Consider the following 21,430-nt stretch of genomic DNA (forward strand, 5'->3'; position numbering starts at 1 on the left):
TTAACAAAATTTATACTATTATGTTTGTCTGTAAACAAAATTATTTGATAGAATAAGGATTTATAATACGAATTTTACTTTTTTGAGACGCATAAATTGATTTAGGCAGTTTAAAATATATTTTAGAATAATTCGATTGTGTTTGATGGAAATTCCTCAATTTTCTATTTAACCACGTCAGAGTGTTTTATTTAGGTCAAAAAATGTTGTTTTTATTTTTTGCATTGATGCGTTATTTTATATTTTTAATTCATTTTTGTTTATTCATCTGAAGATTTTATTATTAATAAATGTGACAAATTTAGTCTTAGAATATATATTCATTAAATATCTAACTACAAGTTAGATCTTATTTACTAGAGTAGAACATAAATTGATAAGCATAATACCATTTTAATCATATTTTGTAAGAATAAAAATTGAAAATTACTATTATTTACTATAAAAGTCAAACTTATACCTTCATATACTTTTATATAGATTATAATAATTATTATATTTATATATTTTTTAGATTATAATTTACGAGTAAACGAGTTTTAATCTTAAATATCAAAGACATTTTATTTATGTATTTATTTAAATTATGAGTTTACTTCCATTCCATATATATTTATATTTTTCGTATATTTAAAAAGTTAGAGGAGACCACTCGAGGATCTCTGTCTTTTTAAACCATTAAAACTTAATTTATCTGTACTTCAGGGCGTCTATATACATTATCTCGGATTTCAAATCATTTTTTATCTCTTTCATTATATTCCTACAAGTTATGTCCAAAATCCAGAACAGTAGAATTTTATTAGTTCCATAAAATTATATATTATTTTGTTTTGAATAATATACGTTATGAATCATCAAAAAAAGTTTATCTGCATATTCGCATTTGTATTTGTACGATTGAAATTTGTTTGTAATTGGCTTAAAATTGGCTAATAGGGTCCTTGAGTAAAATAATTAAACATAACATGTTTTTTATTATTATCACACGAAAGCGCGATTATTTGAGACAGAGTATTTATACAATAATCAACATATCATTATAGAACCTAAATAAAATGCAAAAATTGTATCTTGCGTAATTTTCCATCACGGAAATGCCTTTCATTTTATAAACTAAATTATCGGTTATTCATAAGATAATCCTGAAACGTATATGGAATCATAAAATCAATAAAATATTCAATAAATAAAATGGGTACATTTGAAATATGAACTGAAATCATATAGGATATACTATTTAAAACTTTCGATGAGTAGAATTAAATTGATTAAACAAAAATCGTTTACGTTTAAATAACAGCATGATAAATGTAAATTTTATTGTTGTTCAAACATAATAAAAATTTAAATCAATTGATTTAATCTTTGACTCGTCTATTTTGCAGGTCACCATATCAATAATATGCAAGAGAGTAAAACTCATATTTTCCATAGGCTTATGAATAATATTACAATTTTTCATATGGACAGTTATAATTTATGGTCATCTTTCGATGCTTAAAAAAGTAACGAATTTATCGAACGGAGCACTAACAAAAAATAACTTGTATTAAAAACTAGAAAATCACACTCTGCTTGTTAATATTATAATTGTACATTTCACGATTTAAATGCAAAATAAACCCATTTGATGTAGACGCAATATTTATTTGCTTCTTTTATTTAATAATGAATTCGTACTGATACCGTATTTTTTTATAGTATTAACATTTATAATAACACCCAACTATCCGAATAAAATTAAGTGTAACGATGATATGGATAGGTACATGAAATTGAACTTTTAAGGGAGAAATATTCAGGTATTTATGTTTTGATCATTTATTTCGAATGAGGATGAGTTTGATAACTTTTGAATTACTACTAAAAATGAATAAAGTCCTAGCTTATAATTTATTTGTATGAATTGAGTAACCAATACACTCGTACGTTTGAGAAAAAAAAATAAAATTGGTATCTTAATTGTTGCAGTGGATGGAATTATGTATATTTCGTAGTACCCAATGGGTAGAATAATAATATAAAATACCAATTATTCAATTTAAACCAGGGAACTATTATACTACTTATTCTCGTATTTAAACAGTTCTTGAATTGTCAACTGAATATATAATCGAGACTACCTATTGAATTTGTTATATAATTCATTTTTTTTTTTTTATTTATAAATCCGTGGATTTGTTTGTTGCAGCTCTCCGTGATTCTCTATCGTAAGACAATTCCTTCAGGTCTTTGTAATTTCCTTTATTCGTATCCTGCATTAGCTGTGTCATGTATTCTGCCCTTGGTCTTCCTCTTGCAATGTGCCCTTCAACATCTCCTTCAATATTTTCTTTAGTAAACTTTCGTACCTTAGTATGTGTCCTATCTTGCCTTTTCTGGATCGAATACTTTTCCATATTTTTTGTTGTTCCATAATTTTATCTAGTACTTCATTGTTCGTTACTCTCTCGGTCCATGGTATTTTAAGCATTTTCCTGAAGCACCACATCTCAAAGGCTTCTAGTCTTTAAATCTTTTATATAATTCATATATATTAAATAATTTTTTGGTTAGGTATATATATTTAATATTATTAGTTTATTTATTTCTGTAAATTCATATTATTTACTTGTTTAATTGTAGCTTATTGGTTTAAAATAATTAACAGTGAGAAATAATTTAAGTTAATTAGTACATGAATATAGTAATTGTACTAAATGCTGTACATAAAAAATAGTTTTAATATTCAAAACAGAATGTGAAAGCAATACGTTTTTATAACAAATATATAAAATAAAATAATTTTGCCATAATTTCCTAAAGAAATGTCATTCAAAATTTTCAAGTGACGTAGAATAATTATACGAAAAATCAAGAAATCAGTACAATGACTTGAACAACAATAACTATTATTATAGTAGAATTTTATTATTATGTATATAAAATACACTAATAATTTGAAGACTGTGAAGTATAGTCCTATAACAAAAGTAAGACATTATTTTAATTGAGTATTTCTCTTAATTCAATAGAAAATGTTGAGTAATAATTTTAAAAACTGTAACTTATGTAATAACGTTTGAACCATAATTTAAAGAATAAATCTTATACATTTTATATGAAAATATACACGATTTTGGTAAATACTTAGGGGTACTTGCCAGTTAATTTTAATATTCGTACGTCATGAGTAGGGCCCGGATTTAAATGCACTTAAAACTATACAAATATGCTCTAAAAAATAGCCAAAAATATCCTTAAAAATGCATTTTACCACAAAAATGATGTACATTTTTTTTATTTTAGGTATTATTTAACACACTAATACATTAAAATCACAAACACGTAATACGAGCAACGTCTGCGATGTAATACGAACTGACTAATTTGTTATTTGACCGAATACTGGTGACGTTCAATAGTCTATAATAAATTAAGATAAAAACTGAACCGAAAAATAATGATTGACAATGTGTATGGAAAAATCCGATGAACCTACTTAAATATCAAGTTAATAATTTGTCTTTTGATTTTATTTTGAATAGTCTAAATTTTTTTAATATATTGAACAAATATGCATTAAAAACCAACAAAATGATCCAATAATATCGTACTGAAAATGCTTTAAAAATGAAAAAAACGTCGAAGTATGTAAAAAAATAAAATTTGTAGTTTTGAAACCCTAGTTACATGAAACGAATTATGTTCTTAGAGAGCATTGTGTATGATCAACTGACACGGTCCCGCTGTGGTGCAGGTACATCAAATACACCACTATCGCGGAGCCGCGCCCGCTCTACCCAGCCATAACCCGGGAAACGACAACACCGTTTCCGATACTACCCACCTATCTCGGAAAACCGGGCAGAGGGGGGAAAAGTTATCGGAACCGGTGGCAACGTACCGACCGGTCGCCTCAAATGACTAACTTTTTGTCCGTGACCGTGGTGGAAGACACATCATCACCGCACCATTTTCCACCACCGTCCAACATACAAGATATATACATACTCGTATATATTTTTCTTGTGTTTTATCACTGGTAAAATTACAGTTTTCACACATACTATCTTGGTTCTTTTTTTACTAATCCGTAAGATATAACTTTGACCGGCCACCTCACCGAGGAAGAAAAATCACCCGCAAACCGAGGCCGTGTCACAACCAAAAAAATTTGCACTTTGCATTGAAATCCGGGCTCTAGTCATGAGTTATCTATGCATTCGAATAAAACAAAACAATATAATTTCGTATTTCATTAGCGATGAGCTAATCAACAAAATTATATCAAACCAGATTTAATCACCCATTAATCTGTTTTCTGCATTTATTTATGCTTACCGCAATTAATCTCCATAAACGAATTTTAATGACCAACACCTAAAAAACCGTTTATTTATGACACATTGAATTTGTTTCTCCAACAACGTTTGTTACCGTTTATTTTTTATATTTAACATGTAATTTGTTGTTATGACTTTAATAATTACAACATGTTGCGTGGGTATGTATCAATAACATGGTAACTATTCGATTTTCACTTGCATCATTATATACGTGTGATTTGAATTCGTTTATCCATAAATAATTACGAGTATATTCGCGAGAGTCCTATGTTTGAGATCTACAGTTAAATTTAAGCCGTCTAATTGGGTGTTTGGGAATGATTGTTATGTTGGAAATAAGGGGATTTCGACGGTTGAGCAGCTGAGTGAACATAATCAATGATGATTAGTTTTACCTTCACCGGTGTACATAATATGATATCCGTGTGATGTAATAAAGTAGTATTTGACACAATGTACTGATGTACTGTGTATTGAAAGCATTTAATTGAACTACAATGCAGATTATGGATGTATATGAGTATGGTTTTTATTATTTATTTATTTATTTTGTATGGCTTTACACAAATCAACTTTTCAAATAATATCATAACAAATCGTAAAATTACAAAATATAATATAGTGATTTAACTTGAATAGAATCATAATCAAAAGTAAAGGAAGTACGAAAATCGCAAATATAGGATCAGGGCATGAAATCGAAATAAAAAATTTCGATTTTAATTTTAATTTTGATTATTGATATTAGTTTTTTTTTTTTTTAAATTTCGATTTTGGTTTCAAATATTGATATTTATTTTTTGCAATTTCGTTTTTGATTTTGAATATTGATATTTATTTTTTTCAATTTCGGTTTCAGAAATCGGTATTTTTTTTTCGATTTCGGGTTCACAATAGAATGTTATTCATGACATTTAATAATTTCTTAAATTTTACTACATCATTAGCATAATAGTGTTGTAGGATGTAGCGAAAAGCTACCGATGTAGGTAGTATATATTTAAATTCATTTTTTTATTACCTATGTTATAAAACATTTCGTACAAACTACAATTATTATTAAAGTGTCTCAAAAATGAAAAAAAATAATATGAAAGTGAAGCTAAAATAAAGTAAACTAGGAATATATCTATGTGAAATGATTAAAATATAAAATAAAATTAGTTATTCATAGACACAGACATAATTTAACTAAATATGAGAACAATGTTTTAAATTACAAGTGGGACAAGTATGATGACGCCTAGCAAAACTGCAAAAGTACAAGATAAAACTATTTTAGGTTATTTGATTGTATATCATTGGTTAAAGTATAATTCACAAATGACAGTCAATGGAGTATTATAAATTAATATGTTATCCATAATAATACATTACAAAATTTAGTATTATACGGAATAAATCGTGTGTATAAAAACAACAATCACTCATCGAAAACTGATTCCTTATCGTAAATATTCTAAGAAAACAATATAGGTATTACGTAGTTATTTATTATTATGTATAATCAATATTATTTCCAAATATGACAATGTCTACAAAGTGACAATATAAATGACCTGTTGGCTGTTGAATTTTAAATTAATTTGATTTAAAATCGTTTTAATTATTAAAATGATTTTTATTTTATATAAAATATCGATTTTAACTTTTTTCAATTTCAATAAAAATGTTGAAAATCATTACCAACCATTAACGATTTTGATTTTGATTTTATAAAAGATTTTTAACGATTTTTATCGATATTTGAAATCGATTTTGAAAAGCTCTGTATAGGATTTAAGAGTGCTTAAGATCTTCATAAAGATATGTCGAGATTTATGATCCTATTTATTGCTTCTGGAGTTACCATATGTATGCCTTCGAACCCTTGGTTGAATTTTCTTCCCTGGCACTCCATCACTATGCTATTCCTAGTTTGACCTTCGTTGCCACAGTCGCAAACTGGGTTGTCTTGAAACCCCATTTGTGCAAAAGAGTGCCGCATCGGCCATGACCCGTTAGTCAGTCAAATACACGTTTGAAAACCATTACGTAATATCGTGTTATTTTACGAGTGTGCAACATGTAGGATCAAGACGGAGGGGCACCGATGTGTGTATATTATTGCGTTGTGTATGCAATGTTTTTCAGCGCTTTGAAACATCAATAAATTCGAATTTTTCCATCAATCAACTATATAAACCCTGTGTAAAGGTGATGGTGGCGAGGAGTGTACGCAAAATGGACTACTACCCGATACGTTATCCGTTTCAGACGAATTCTTTTGTCGAACCGAGTTTGGGATATATTTTTTACCGCAAAAAGTACGTGAAAATGAATGCTCCCCTTTTTGTATTATTTGTAAATATAATTAGGTGTACAACACAAGTACCGTGCAGTCAGTCGTAGCGTTTCCGATGAAAAATTGATTTTGTAACAACAACGGTGTTGATGTCGATGGTCTAAAAAAAAACTACAAAAACACCCGTACAAACGCCTTTGTTTATTCGTTTATTTTTTCACAAAGCCATCTTCTAAATAATATAAAACAATTTTGTATTTTATGATATTTCATTGGATCGATGACAATGCGTATTTTTTAATTCTTCAGTAATCGATATGAGTAAATCGGTATTCCGACGGTTTATGTTTACGAAAGTCTGACTGCCAAACTACAAGAAGAAAATGGGAATAAAATTAATAAAATAAAACTGGAAGCTCATGATTTTTCTCTCGATGTGTAAAAATAAAATATGATCTTAAAATACGAACTAATCATCTAACAGTCAATTTGAAAAAATATATAATTAAAATACATTGTTTAAATTCGTATGCACTGAAACACAATTTTAAATGTTGGAAAGAATAGAGATATTACAAAAATCATAGTATAAGTCAGCCATTTAGATCTATAAATAAATCGTAAATACTAAGAGTCTTTATTAAATGAAAAATCAATAGTTAACGTTATGTTGAACATATACAAGTATTCGGTCATCCAATAAAAAACAGAACAAAATGTATACGAATATTTCATTATTGTCATCACATTTAATTCTCATGTTATACATAATATGTATTATATAATATATATATATATTTTATTAATTAATTATATCAATAAAAATAGTTAGTTAAAAACACCAACATTAATGTTCAGTGCAAGTTCTTAGATTTTTATACTATATACTATGCGTATTATTATGAAATACGTTTCTGACTTTTTTAATATCGTGACAAAATATTTATATTTTTATTTTTAAGAAATAAATAATTTCAATTTTTATAAGCTTATACTAATATGTAATAAAAATACGAACTCAAAATAGTTTACTTAAGTCACAGAATTTGGATGGCACTTTGTATTCCTATACAAGATCATGACTTGTGAATACATGTTAATATTATATACGTTCATTTTACCGAATTATTTGATAACTTCAACTTTTGTTTTGATTAACGCAACATCTGATGGAATTTTTGGATGTTCTTTATTATTTAAGGGCAATATAGAAAACATTAAGATATTACGTATGTGAATAAATTATGAACAATAACTCTCTTTGTGGTAAAACGTCATTGTTATAGGTACATCTTAACTTCTTAATATGTAACGGAGTGAATCTATAAAAACATATTAATCTCACGGGAAAGCTTACAAATTCGTATGCTATTGATACCAAAGTGGCTGAAATATCGCTGAAAAAGATGTTAGCCCTTTAACTTCTTATAATTTAGTAATACTATTCTGTAATGCTGTGATTTAATAATTCAATGAGCGAAACGTGACAGCAGTTAAGCAGGAATGGTTTTTCCCGACAAGTTCTGTATAAATTAAAGCGTTATAATTTATAGATAAAAAAATAATTGTTTATTTTATAGTAAAATGATGTAAATATAATCTAGATAAAATGTTTGCAATAATTATTAAGTTGTCATGATAAAAAACCTATCATTTATTTTTACTGTTACACAACTGTACAAGTGTTCTAAGTCTAGTGAATATAATTGGGTTTGGAAATTGTTACTTTGTAACTTTTCATGCGCGTCTGAATACCAAGTTTTGAGCACTGCGAACATAAAATAAAACGTTAAACCGATATTACATAACTCGATAACTCGTAGCTTTGACCGGGATCTGAAATGTTAGAAATTTCTACGTAGTTGATTTTATTACTTATTCAATTTCAACGCTACTGAAACTAATCATCGCATCCATCTACGGATAAGTCGATAAAATACGTAAGAAAAATGGATGTATATATTGTGCAAGGCTCAACGGCGGTTCTCTTGAATGTGAAACATTGAATATAACCATTCGGTGTTCATCATACAGTCACGGATGATCGTACATCTGTTTGACCCGTTCTGGGGAGCTCTCCTCCGCGGTGGTATCGAATTCTGGGAAACTGCGAGCGACTTGCGAATTGTTATCTTAATGGGAGGAAGTTCATAGATAAAAAAAAACTGGAAGCGATAGTTATAGACATATTGACGGTGAGAATAAACGCGATCTTGATCGATGCGAGGCTATGGCGGAACAATAACGAACGCGCACTTGCAATAACTGCATAATGCAATAAACTGCATTTTAAAATATTATGTTTATATTATTTTACTTGTATTTGTATTTGATGCAGGCTCGTACTGGCTACCTCTAAGGGGTGCGGGAAAAAATATATTTATAGGGCGCCAACTATATTTTTATGTATCTACTTCAAATTAAAAAAATGGTGTCTACCCATGTTTGATTTATTTACAAATTACCGCTTGAAGATAAACAAAGATCATGATTTATTCTGAAATTTTTAATAAAATACTAATCAAACTAATATGTTTCATAGTAAAAAGGCTAAGAAAATAAATTGTGCATTTACTATTAAAATTTTATTTGATTTGAATTTTATATAAAAACATAAACCGTAACAGTTTTTACTTTTATTACAATTTTTCAATGTGTTTATGAGTATTCACAATACTTTTATTTTGATTTTATATAAAAACATTAAAATATAAATGTACACCCAATTTTTTTGCCATATTATTAATAGAAAAAAAATTAATAAATTACTACTGATCATCATATTGTAATATGCAATATTTTATTATGTTTGACATTTTAGCAGGATTCTAGCTGTACTAACTGTGAAACTGATAGATTTTGTTTTTTCGTTTTCATGTTTACAAGTCATAAATATTCGTAAATAATAAATTACAATGCATTTTACCCTTATGAACTTGAGATAACCATGTAAGATACATGTGAGTTAAAACTTATACTGAGATTGAATATTGAATAAGTTAAGGTGAAATTTCAAGCTTACATTAACGATAAGCTAAAACTATAAAAGTTATTCCAAAGTTTCATTTTGTAAAAACATGACATACTGTTATTACCTTTTAAAATATATTTTTTTTTTTTTACTTTTAATGTCATATTACTATTGTTTTGCAGCAAATATGTTTTCTACGAACTTGAGATTATTCATATGGTACAAAAATATACTATTAAAAATATATTTAGACACACATGTTTATATTTCTTTGAGTAGACGTACGTACAGTTTGATAATTTTTTTATTTTTTTATTTCATTGTTTTATTCAGGTACTATGAACTATTAAGCTCAACAATTATGTGTTATTAAGTACGGCATAAGAATATAAAACGTTATACTTTGTGTAATTGTGTAATTAAAATATTTGAGCGATGTCCGAAAACAACTATATGAAAATAACAACAAATATCATAATAATAATAAATAATACTATAATAATAAGAATTTATATGCTATCAATATAATAATGAGAAAGTAATATTTTAGGGGCGAGACTAAAATTTTCAGAGATAAATGTATTTAGAGTGGACGTAAATAAAGATATGGGATTATTATGATGCTTGACGTTATAGATTTTCGATTACACATCTGAGCAGACGAAGGAACTGAGAAATAAAAGTATGGAAACAGGAATCAATTTTTTCTTTAAATTAACCAGCATTGTATTATAACTGATGACATCAGTGAATTGTACAATAATATTAGAAGTGATAGACTTACATTTAAATCTATTTGGAGTAGTGATTTACTCATATGTTGATATGTCATTGAAGACATAGAAATAAAAATGTTTTTGAACCAAATAGCCGTAGCAAGAAGCTCGACTTTGTGTGCGATACTAAGATATATTTTTAGTCATGTAGAAGTATTAATTTAAGGCGAAATAAAAACGTTGTCATCAATATCTTCAGAGGCAATAAATATAAAGTGGTTGAGAGGATAAAAGTTTTGATCCATTGTCAAACTAATTTGGAGACATTTATGAGTTTGAATAAACATGTTTGAAAAGTATAGATATCCAAGACAAACCGTAATTGGTTTATTGACACATAATTATCAATATAATGTAAATAAGCTCGTGTTTATAAATATATTCGTGAAACAATAGCAATAACCAAACAATTTCAACGAAAATGTGTTCATGTTAGAACTAAAATTTAACCAAAAAAACGAACCAAAAAAAATAAATTAAATTCACTTCCAGTTACAATATTATTTAAAAAAAATATGCTGGAAGAATTCAATATATTATTAAAAATATTATATGAAATTTTTTTACAATTTCCAAAAAAAAATCGATAGGATAATATTGTGCTTTTTAAATTGTTACATTGGTGTATAATTATTATTATAAAAACCCCACTTAACAATTAAATTAATTTTTAATCATATAATTAGATAATAAAAATACTCTAAATAATTAATATCCAACATATCTTGTTGATAATGAGATAAATTTGACTAGAAATTTCGATGATGAAGCTTTGTATAAATTTGATAGTAAAACAACCCCTAAAACAGGAAAGATTTTGCTTGACGAGTATAAAATTATAATACCTATGTATAATAGGATTATGGATTAGGTACAGTTCTACTATTTGATGTATTAACATAATTACCTAAAACTAATAATTATTGGTTAAATTGGATTTTGTGGAATTCTAATGAATTCCCTATTAGTGGGGACATTGTAAGTATTTATTTGATGAATTCGTATAATAATCGACAACCTTTTTTCTGTTTTGTAGGTTTTCAAACAAATAAGAAAGGAAACCTATTAACTGACGCAAGTATTTTTGACCATTGTAATACTAAAGATATTTCTTTAGAAATAGACGATCAAAGATATCCATAAGAGAAATTAAATATATATAAAAAAATTAAATATATTAAATATTTTTGATAAAAACTTATTCACTGTTATTTACGATGGGCTTGATGATTTAAAAAAAAATATTTTTCAAAACTCGTGAAGAGATTCTCCAAATTTTTTATGATTCAGAACATTTTCAAAATAATGAGACAATTTTCTCAATTAATAAGACTAGACAGTCTGTGAATAAATCAGAAATTAAATTAGTATTATTTTAAACATACAATTTGGGAAAGATGGTCCTTAGAACATTCTATGTTATGTTTGTCTAGTTTCAAATAAAGAACTCCTGTACAATATTGTTAACCGTACTAGAACTGAAATTGTGAGTAATAATGTTTAAGGACTTTTATATAATATTTTATAAAATATAATAAATGGATGAAGTAATAGAAACTATATATTGTCTCAAATGTAAAAAAATAACAGAAAATATTAATACAGAAAATGTTCAAACTAATAATGGACGGTGGAGAATCTTCACAAAACGTATTAAGTGTAAAACAAGTAAAAGGAAATTTATAAAACCTCCCGAAGATGAAGTAAAATACTTCAAAGAAAAAATAAACCTAAAATATAAACTTCTAATAGCTCAAGAATTCCATAAAGGTACAGGACAACGATTTCCAAAGAGCAAAATGACAACTAACTTACTGCTGATTTAGTTCTTATGAAAAACTATGAGAAAAAAAAAAACAATGATTATTCCTATATGTTAATGTAATCAATATTTTTTTTAAATTTGTTTGTTTAGAACCTCTTAAAAAGAAAGATGGGAAAAGTGTCTAAAAGTTTTTAAAAAATTAAGAGACAAGGCTAAAACACAAAAACAAACGGCTTTACTTTACATTAACAAGGATTTAGAATTTGAAAATAAGCTGTTTAAAGAGGATAAGATAAAAAACATTCTCAGAAAATTTAATTTAATTTTGGGGATATAGTTAGAATTCCTATATTCAAAAAGACATTCGGTAATAAATATGACCATAGTTAGATTCGAAAAATATTTATACTACCTATATGAAATTTTATGGACATCTTCAATAACTTATAAAATTAAAGATAGAAATAATGAGGCGATCGAAGGAACGTTTTATAGCTAAGAAATACAAAAAATATAATTTTGAAAATTGAAATGTAAAAAATTAAATTGCATAAAATATTTTAGATAATATTGTTTGAAATGAAATATTTATTTCAAACCAAGTTAAAATGATCTAGAAACCCATTATAATTATTGCCGGTGTAACAGGCAAATCATATCCCCGAAAAATATTACCGGGAGGAGTAAGATTTTCCTAGGCAAATTTTATCCCCTTCGGTGGGTACGATTATCCTAGGAAAGTCTTACCCCCCTGTAAGAATATCATAGGATAATCTTACCTCCCGGTAAGAATTTACTAGGAATATTGTACCTTGAGGGGTTATGATTTTCCTAGGATATTTTTATGAAAACAATCGTATTTGTGCTGTGTTTTTAGAACGTAGGAATATTGTACCAGTGGTTGGGGGGGGGGGGGTAAAAATATCCTAGGATAATCATACTCCTCTTGAGGTTCCATATTCCTAGTATAATCTTACTGGAGGTATTGATAAGCTAGGATAATTGTACCAGGGGAAAAATATACCTAGGAAAATCTTACCTCTCCCCCGGTAATATTTTCCGGGGGTATGATTTGACTGGAATACCGGAACAAACCAAGTGAAAAATATTTAGTTTTATGTTTAAGTAAAAAATATCATTGTTTTAACTCTCAATTCAAAAATATCTGATTTTAAATTCAAGTCAAAAAGATATAGAACCCTATTATAGTTATTGGTCGAACAAATCAAGTGAAAAAATCATTGTTTTAATTTTAAGACAAAAATATCTAAGTGCGCCAAAAATGGTACATATATACTACTGATATATATATATATATATAATATAGCCTTTATTATAGTCTGATTAATGATTGAATGTTTAAATGCATTTTATTTATACGAGTACATGGTAAGAACAATGGACCGACATTAAGTTTTAAAATCTGCGTTGATAAGTGGAATTTAATTTTATAAACTAAAATATAACATCCCTCTTATGCATTTAATATTTGAATTCGGAAAGTTTTCAGTAGCAATTTATTGTTTAGCAAAATATTTGACGAATTAATAAAAACAGTGCGAGTTCTCCGTAAACTAAGAATGACTGTTTTAATTTATTATCGTGAACAGATGGTATCATTTGTGTTATAACATCATTAAGCTTACATAAAATATGACTAAATAAATAATTTTATTTACAATCTACAGTGCACAAAATTTTATTTCAACCATAGAAAAAAGTTTTAAAACGGCTAAGAAAAAAAACATAAAATGAACTTTTGTTGGTATTTGTCAAGTAAAAACTATCAAAAGATAATAAACATGACATGTGGTTCTTTTGAATGTAAAAAACAATGACTTTTATAATGCGTTTAAACAAACCCATTTACTAACTTGTGATTAAATATCGAATTATTTTTACCATTTATATTTTGGTGAAATATGTTAAGTTTTCAATTAAAATAATTAATTAAAAAAATAAAATAAAATATTTCGAATTTATAACTAAAGAACATAGTAGTTTAGTTGAAACTTTTTTCTTCAACAAATATTATTTGGTAGTCTATAAACACAAGTAATGCATTTCCTCAACAGTTTAAAATTTGAACACTTATTTTTTAAACACTTACATTTACCGAAATACAGTTTGTTTTTATTAATTCTTTGTTTCAGCTTTATATTGACATTTTATAAAAATTTAAGTCAGCAAAATAAATCGTTAAAATTTGACATTTTTTATTGTTCTTCTGTATATTGTATCACAGTTAGGTTAGTAGATCGTTAACGTATAGTATATCACCTAGTTGTTTAACTATTTGTAACGTGGAGACGTGTGAGTTAGATATCTCCGTACCCACTACAAGAACGTTACAAAACTTTTAAGAGGGTATATATGATGTTAATAACAAAAATCTTATTACATCCACTGGCTTGCACTTATTTGTTTGATGTAATTGGTAAACTATTTATACTTTACGCGATACGGATGTTGTGTCGAATTATTTATCAGCCTTATAGACCGCGTTTTTTGAAAATTTCTTGTATTGTGTAGTCGGAGTACTATATTAGTAATTTTGATTGTATTAATTGTTTTAATCTAATTAGATCATAATTTCAAACATAGTTTCAAACAGATATACTGACATTTTTTTGAAGATATTTTTCTCGTCATGCATCGTATTAAACGTTTTTGAGTTGCTTTAATCAATGAGTACGAATTCGACTAAAAATAACATCTATGAAAAGTTTTCTAACTAAATTGGATCGCTACAAATAAATGCAGTTGAATACTTTCACAAGTTCACTGCAGTCATCGTATCACAAGTACTGAGGAGTATATATATAGAGTCATATCTTCCTTGTTGAATGTATTTTTGTAATATATTACAGGGATACATAAATAATTGAAAAGTTATTAAATATTCCCAATTATATTCTAGTAAATAATTGACTAATACATCTGTGAAACGAGTTTTTAAAGTTAATGATTGTTTTAATAATTAAAATTCACTTTTTAGTAAATTACTCGAAAAAAATTATATTTTTCAGTATTTTTCATTGTATGGTTTTAAGTGTCACAATAATCCCTTTCTTCAAGTCAATTTGTTGAAGGAAAAAATATATTATATTATATAATATAGATTGCTCAAAAAAAAAATCCTATGTATATATTTTTTTTTTTTTACTTTTGGCAACATGAAATGGATTTTAAACTTGGAATAAGACCTCTAAAAAGTTTATTAAGAAATACCTAACAATTATACTTAATTTATTTTCTTTTATTCGTTATCGAATAATAAAATTTGATAATACTTTGAAGGAAAATTCATTTTTTTACAATCTTGTGACATATTTAAAAATATAGATTTTTATTATTATCTATTAATAATCATAATCTGTTTAAAATTTCAAATATGTACGAATTTTGTGCAAGTAGCAAAAATACCTACTGAAATAAGACTCTTTTTTAACTAAGGAGATTCCGACACCAACGTCTTTTGGGAAGCCGGATAAGAGGGGAATACCAAGAATTGTTTTTGAGAATTAATTGGGTAGAAATGGCTTTGATTAAAGGCATACATTTTGTGAAATTATTATAGTAGATATTTATTATGTCGTTGACAGTTTAAATATATATATATAGGTCTCTGTTGAGTGTGAGATAAAAACGTACAAAGAAGTATCAAATAATGTTCAAAGTTAGGTTTGGTTTTTGTGAAATTATTTTAAACACAATAAAAATGAAAACAATTACAAATGTTTAATGTGATTGAAAATATACAAGTGGATGATGATATTTGATTGTTATGTGAATTATATGCAGTATTTTTTATAATTGAACTAGTTACAAAACACACATACACACACACACACACACACATTTATACATTAAAATTGAATATTGTAAAGTCATATTTGTTATCACAGTTTTTGCTTCGTTTGTTACCCACAGTATAACATGTACTGTAAACAATGCGTAAGATATTCGTTGTAGTTAAAATAAATATTTCATTTTATACACCTCACGCGCAATTGTATATTGTAACGATGTAAAATATGCACATATAACACTATAATTTAGTGAACGTTCTCAGAGTTATTGTTATCGATCATTTCTACAATACACAGTGTATGTGTGTAAGGGACTTAAATTCGTTTTATCGCGCGCTTCGACTATTTTTCATCTTAAATTTAACCCCGTATATTTTCATTGCTGTTTTTAACATGCATTGGCAGTCGATTATAAAACTATGGTCACATACATACACACTTTGTGTGAAACTATAATATGCGTTTCGCACACATAGGTTTTTAACGACCAAGCGACAAATTTTATTCGAAAATGTAGGTTACGTTTAATTTACTAAAACCATTCCCACATTTTATTCTTTATTCGTAATACAAATTTTAAATTCTAGATTTAAAATGGCAAAAAATATCCGTACTAACTTTAATATAATATGGAATTCAATATTTATAGTTAAAGTTCCGATTTAAGAATTATGTATAAGTTAAAAAATATGTTTTTGGCACATTTGATACCTGTGTATTATTGAAAGTAATTGGATATGGTACGTTCGGTATTTATGAAAAAATCAATAACTCTACTAAAATTGGATCAATTACAAATTACTTACTTAAGTATAAGTATGATAAAAATCTTAATGAATAATTATTTTTATTTGCATACATTTTTTAGTGTTTTGTGAGAATTAATAAAGTATAAATCCTCAAAAATCGTCACAATTATGTTTCCATGAGATTGTAAACTATAAATTATTGATATAATGTGAATATGAAATCAAATATTGAAAAATAGTTATAGATCACATAAATATTACACTCAAGTATTAAAGATTTTTTTAGTTCAATTCAATCGTCGTTACATTGTGTTAAATTGTTTACAAAAAATTTGGTTAAAAGTAGATTTTTTTTCAAATACAGTTGACTGAAAATTTGTAACTAAAAACGATTAATACTTAATTATTATAATTTACATTAGACAAAAAAATAAAAAAATGTTATTTTTTTTCATTTATGTTATTACAAATGCTAAAATAGAGCCTACAGTGAGATTAGATTTAGATTTATTTTGTGATTCCCCAAAATGATATATCATAATAATTCATCAAATAAAAGCGTTACAAATGATATATATTAGCTGAATTGGAGAATTTATATAAAATAAAAGTATATAGTAATTAATTCACCCTCATAAATTGTATGTAAAGAACGGGCTCGATCGTAACTTTATAAAATAAACTGAAAAAAAAAATGTGAACGAGGAGAAAATGTTATTTGAATATGAATTTGCAACCCATGCGTAGTAAATAAATTATTATATTTAAATGTCAATGGTTATTACTAACCCGTATTAATAGGTATGTTTTGAGTATATATTTATGCGTAAGCGAAAATTCCACTTACCGTGGTATATAGTTACACTGATACACAATAATGTTTTATTGCTTTCGTTGACAAGGCAAAAATATGCATTTGATTAGTGGGAGAGCTTATTTATTTTTGCAGATAAAAAAATTCATTCATTTTATACATACCGATATTTTTGATCAATAGCAATATGATTTTTGTAACAAAATGTTCGTGTCAAGGACATGACGGATACAATATAAATGTTCAGAAGAATTTTCGAAACATACATCACATTATCATTACAGTTGAGCTCGTATTGTGATTAAAGTACGTCAGAAATCAGCAAAAATTTTTTAACATACAAAGGTTCATATAACAAAGTATTTCCCGGAAAAAAGACGTTCGTTTATGCTACATACTAACTATTTACATTATTACCTATGAATACGGTGTATTTTGTAAATATTTTTGTTTGTTTCTTAAAAAAATTGAAAAAAAGAAATAGGTTTAAATTAAAAATAAATACTTTCAATGTATTCTATGCATTTAGTTTTAATTTTATTCTTACCAGAATCTCATATTTAACGCTGATTTGTGTCCACCGACCAACGACTACTCAGTCATGCAAGCAAATATTTTGTGCACAAAAAACAATTTTTTTATTCGAATGTTATTTAAAAATATAATTAACTGAAATTATTAAATTCACCTGAAATCGATGGCAATAGTACAATTCTCATACCACAAACCAAATATAAATAAAAGCATATTTATTCATATATAAAAATAAAATAAATTATAATCCAATCAAACTTAAGCACGAATGCTTTATTTTTATCAATAATCATATTATTTTATTATGTTGAATTTATAGTGGAAGTCGATTCTGTTTTGGACTTTAAAATAATTTCAGGGGCCTTCTAATTTTATTTGTTCTTGGTTAATGACATTTTAAAAATTATCTTAACTATGTGCAAATACAATAACAACAAAAAACATGTCTCTTTAATGCAAAACATGTAATAGTTTTTAGGAGAAATAAAGCTTAAATATGTGTAATTAGTTGGAACTGCAGTTTTTCAAAAATTTATTAGTATTAGGAATTACTAATTCCTATAATTCAGTAAAGAGTTTATAAAATAATATCTGTGTATAATTAGTGTAACTCCAAACATATTGAACAAGTGATGTGAAAGATCTATGATAATTGATGTTTCAGCGAATTTTTATATACAATATATATATTATATAAAAACAATTTTTTCTATAAGTTATAATTTTATCAAAAAAACGAGTTTAATAAGAACGCAAGTTCAACTTTAATTTATTTTGTTTAAATGGTTTAATGAATAAATTAGTTACTCAAATTATGCATGATCTTAGCTATATAGATTTGTTGTTTTATCTATTTTATTGAATACTAGTAAACATCTAAAACCGTGATTCTGCGTTATCGTTTACAATAACCTATGTTATACGAATAAAGTATTTTAATCGAAAATTAATAGTTTCTATGGAGTATTTATATTTTCAAATCATTATATAATGTACCTTAATATTCTCTCATTGCATCCAGTATTAAGCTTAAGAATTAATATGAAACAAAACGTAAGTATAATAGTTATTTATTTTTGTATATCAACATACAACCTTAATAGGTGGCAAATACGTAGAGTAGAAAAATAATCATATGTTATTATGTATATTCTTGAAGAAGTAGGTGGAATATTGAACAAATATCGAAGCATACATAATGTTATGAAGCATATGCTAAAAGTTTTAGTTAGAATCAAATATATGGATTCAATGAGTATGTGGTATTTTAAAATCATTTTGAATATCATTATTAAAAGAGAATTTAAGAAAGAAGTACGGAAACGTACATTATTCTATGAAATGCAGTCATTAAATAAATAAATTATAATTTACAATTATGATGGAACTGTTTAAAGTCATTGTGTGAAAATAATGTAAGCAAAAATTTTAATTTTGTAGAATATAAACCAACTTGAATTTATCAAATATGTTATATAGTGTATAGCTGAAACATGAGACTATTTCATAAATTTATATTAATAACAGTTAACTATATTAATTTTTAGAAGCACTTCAAATCTTTTTTCGTCCGAATAATAGCATTGTGTTCTACAGTATTTAAATTTGTCTTAATTTTAATTTTAGACCGATGATTATTATACAAATAAATTAAACATCTATATGATATTAATATAAATCCATTACTTAAAACTTAGATCGAGTTTTCCCTTTTCTCATATACAGATTCTTGTCGTAAAAATTAACCGAAACACCACACCGTAGTAGACAATGTATAATTGATTTAAATATGCTAACTGTAAATATCACTTGATCATTAAATGCTAATTTAATAACATCTTTTGAAATGGTAAATTATTAATTGCACAACGCTCAAACAGAATTATAAACGTATAATATACTTACTACAATATAATATTGTACATTAGGATAAATACATTTAACAATATAATTATATTTATTATTATACTAAAGAGTATTTTGTGTCAAACAATGTCATGTTGGCAACAATTCATTATACCTATTGTATTATCAATAATTAGTATTATTTCTTCACACATTAAATCAACTTTGGCAATGATGATTTTTTTGTATTACATCGTTACTGCGTCTAAAAAGGTATCGAATATTTTTTATGGATTTCACAGATGCATTCTCGAAAAAGTTTAAAAAAATCAGGAAATGCGATTCCGGCCGTGGAACTGGCTTCGACTATCAATAAATTTAATTAACTTTTGCCTCTACAATGTAAAAAAAAAAAAAACTATTCGACACAGAATGTAATAGAAATTAAAAAGTGAGGAAGAGTTTTTACCACGATACCGTATAACCTGGTACATAGCGTATAAGATACACAGTAGATACAGAACGTGATTGTAATCAGATGTATTAAACACGTGTTTGGGATAACGAAATAATGTTGTTGTGCAAAAGTTTGAACGAATCGCGTTATATCCGAATCGAATCGGCACCGGTGTCCACCGTTGGTTTTCAACGAGTACAGTTAATCAACGAATTGTCGTTTTACATTATCGGCAATTGGTTCTTAATAGTAATATAACGTTATCAAACAAACCGCATGGGTTTGGTCGATATTTTGTTTTGTAGTACGACTCTGTACACTGACCTTATAATGAAAGTGCGTGGTCGGGTCCACTACGAACGACGAGCTCCAAAAACACTTGGACGACATTTTCTTCTCTAACTTTGCATCCGCCATTTTCGTCTCGAACCAATCCGGCCCGGTGGACCTTTCGTGCACCTTTCTCGAGCTGCCCCATTTATTCGACTGTACAAAAACAAAACGTAATTGGTTAGAGAAATATTATTACAATGATTTCATTCCGAATGTAAAACGGTTAGATTGTTACAATACGCTGGTCCATTCGTAACATTTATTCTCATCATTATTGTTTTCAACACATTCAAATATCCTTATTTGTATTTTTTTATTCCGTGGTATTATAATTTTTAACTATCTTTTAACGGTTTCTAGCACTATAAGTACAATATTTATTTCGAACACCTTTTAATACATATTAGTCCGATAAAATAAAACAAATCGTAACAAAATAAACATCTAAAAAAATGCCATTAAAAAAAACATTAATAATGTAAACTTAACTGAACGTTCTAATATTTTGTAACTGTAATATGAATATGAACATGAATTTGGAATATATTTTTGGTATTTTCTCCGTTAAAAATACACAATACAAAATAAAAAATAAATAAACTATATTTTATTATATCGTGAGTCCAGGTTATATTATATATAAGTGTACACCGAGATCGATATGATATTGAAAATGCAATAAATACTATATTCATTCTTTGTCAAAAACACACTATTATGTAATAGAAAGATTATCAGGGATAAATTATTTGTATTTTA

General features: G+C 26.6%; 1 protein-coding gene across 2 annotated transcripts in view; it reads right to left on the bottom strand.

Annotated features, from left to right (window-relative positions):
• The window catches only part of LOC112688531 (cyclic nucleotide-gated cation channel subunit A), a 249,148-nt gene that overhangs the window by 80,109 nt on the left and 147,609 nt on the right, over positions 1-21,430 (bottom strand). For both annotated transcript variants that reach the window (XM_025561796.1, XM_025561788.1), the window contains exon 4: positions 20,663-20,824. In XM_025561796.1, coding sequence (XP_025417581.1) covers positions 20,663-20,824 — 162 coding nt within the window. The remainder of the gene's footprint in view (positions 1-20,662; positions 20,825-21,430) is intronic.

This window comes from Sipha flava, unplaced genomic scaffold (assembly GCF_003268045.1).
Source record: "Sipha flava isolate LNK unplaced genomic scaffold, YSA_version1 110_pilon_pilon, whole genome shotgun sequence".
In the NCBI taxonomy this organism is placed as follows: Eukaryota; Metazoa; Arthropoda; class Insecta; order Hemiptera; family Aphididae; genus Sipha; species Sipha flava.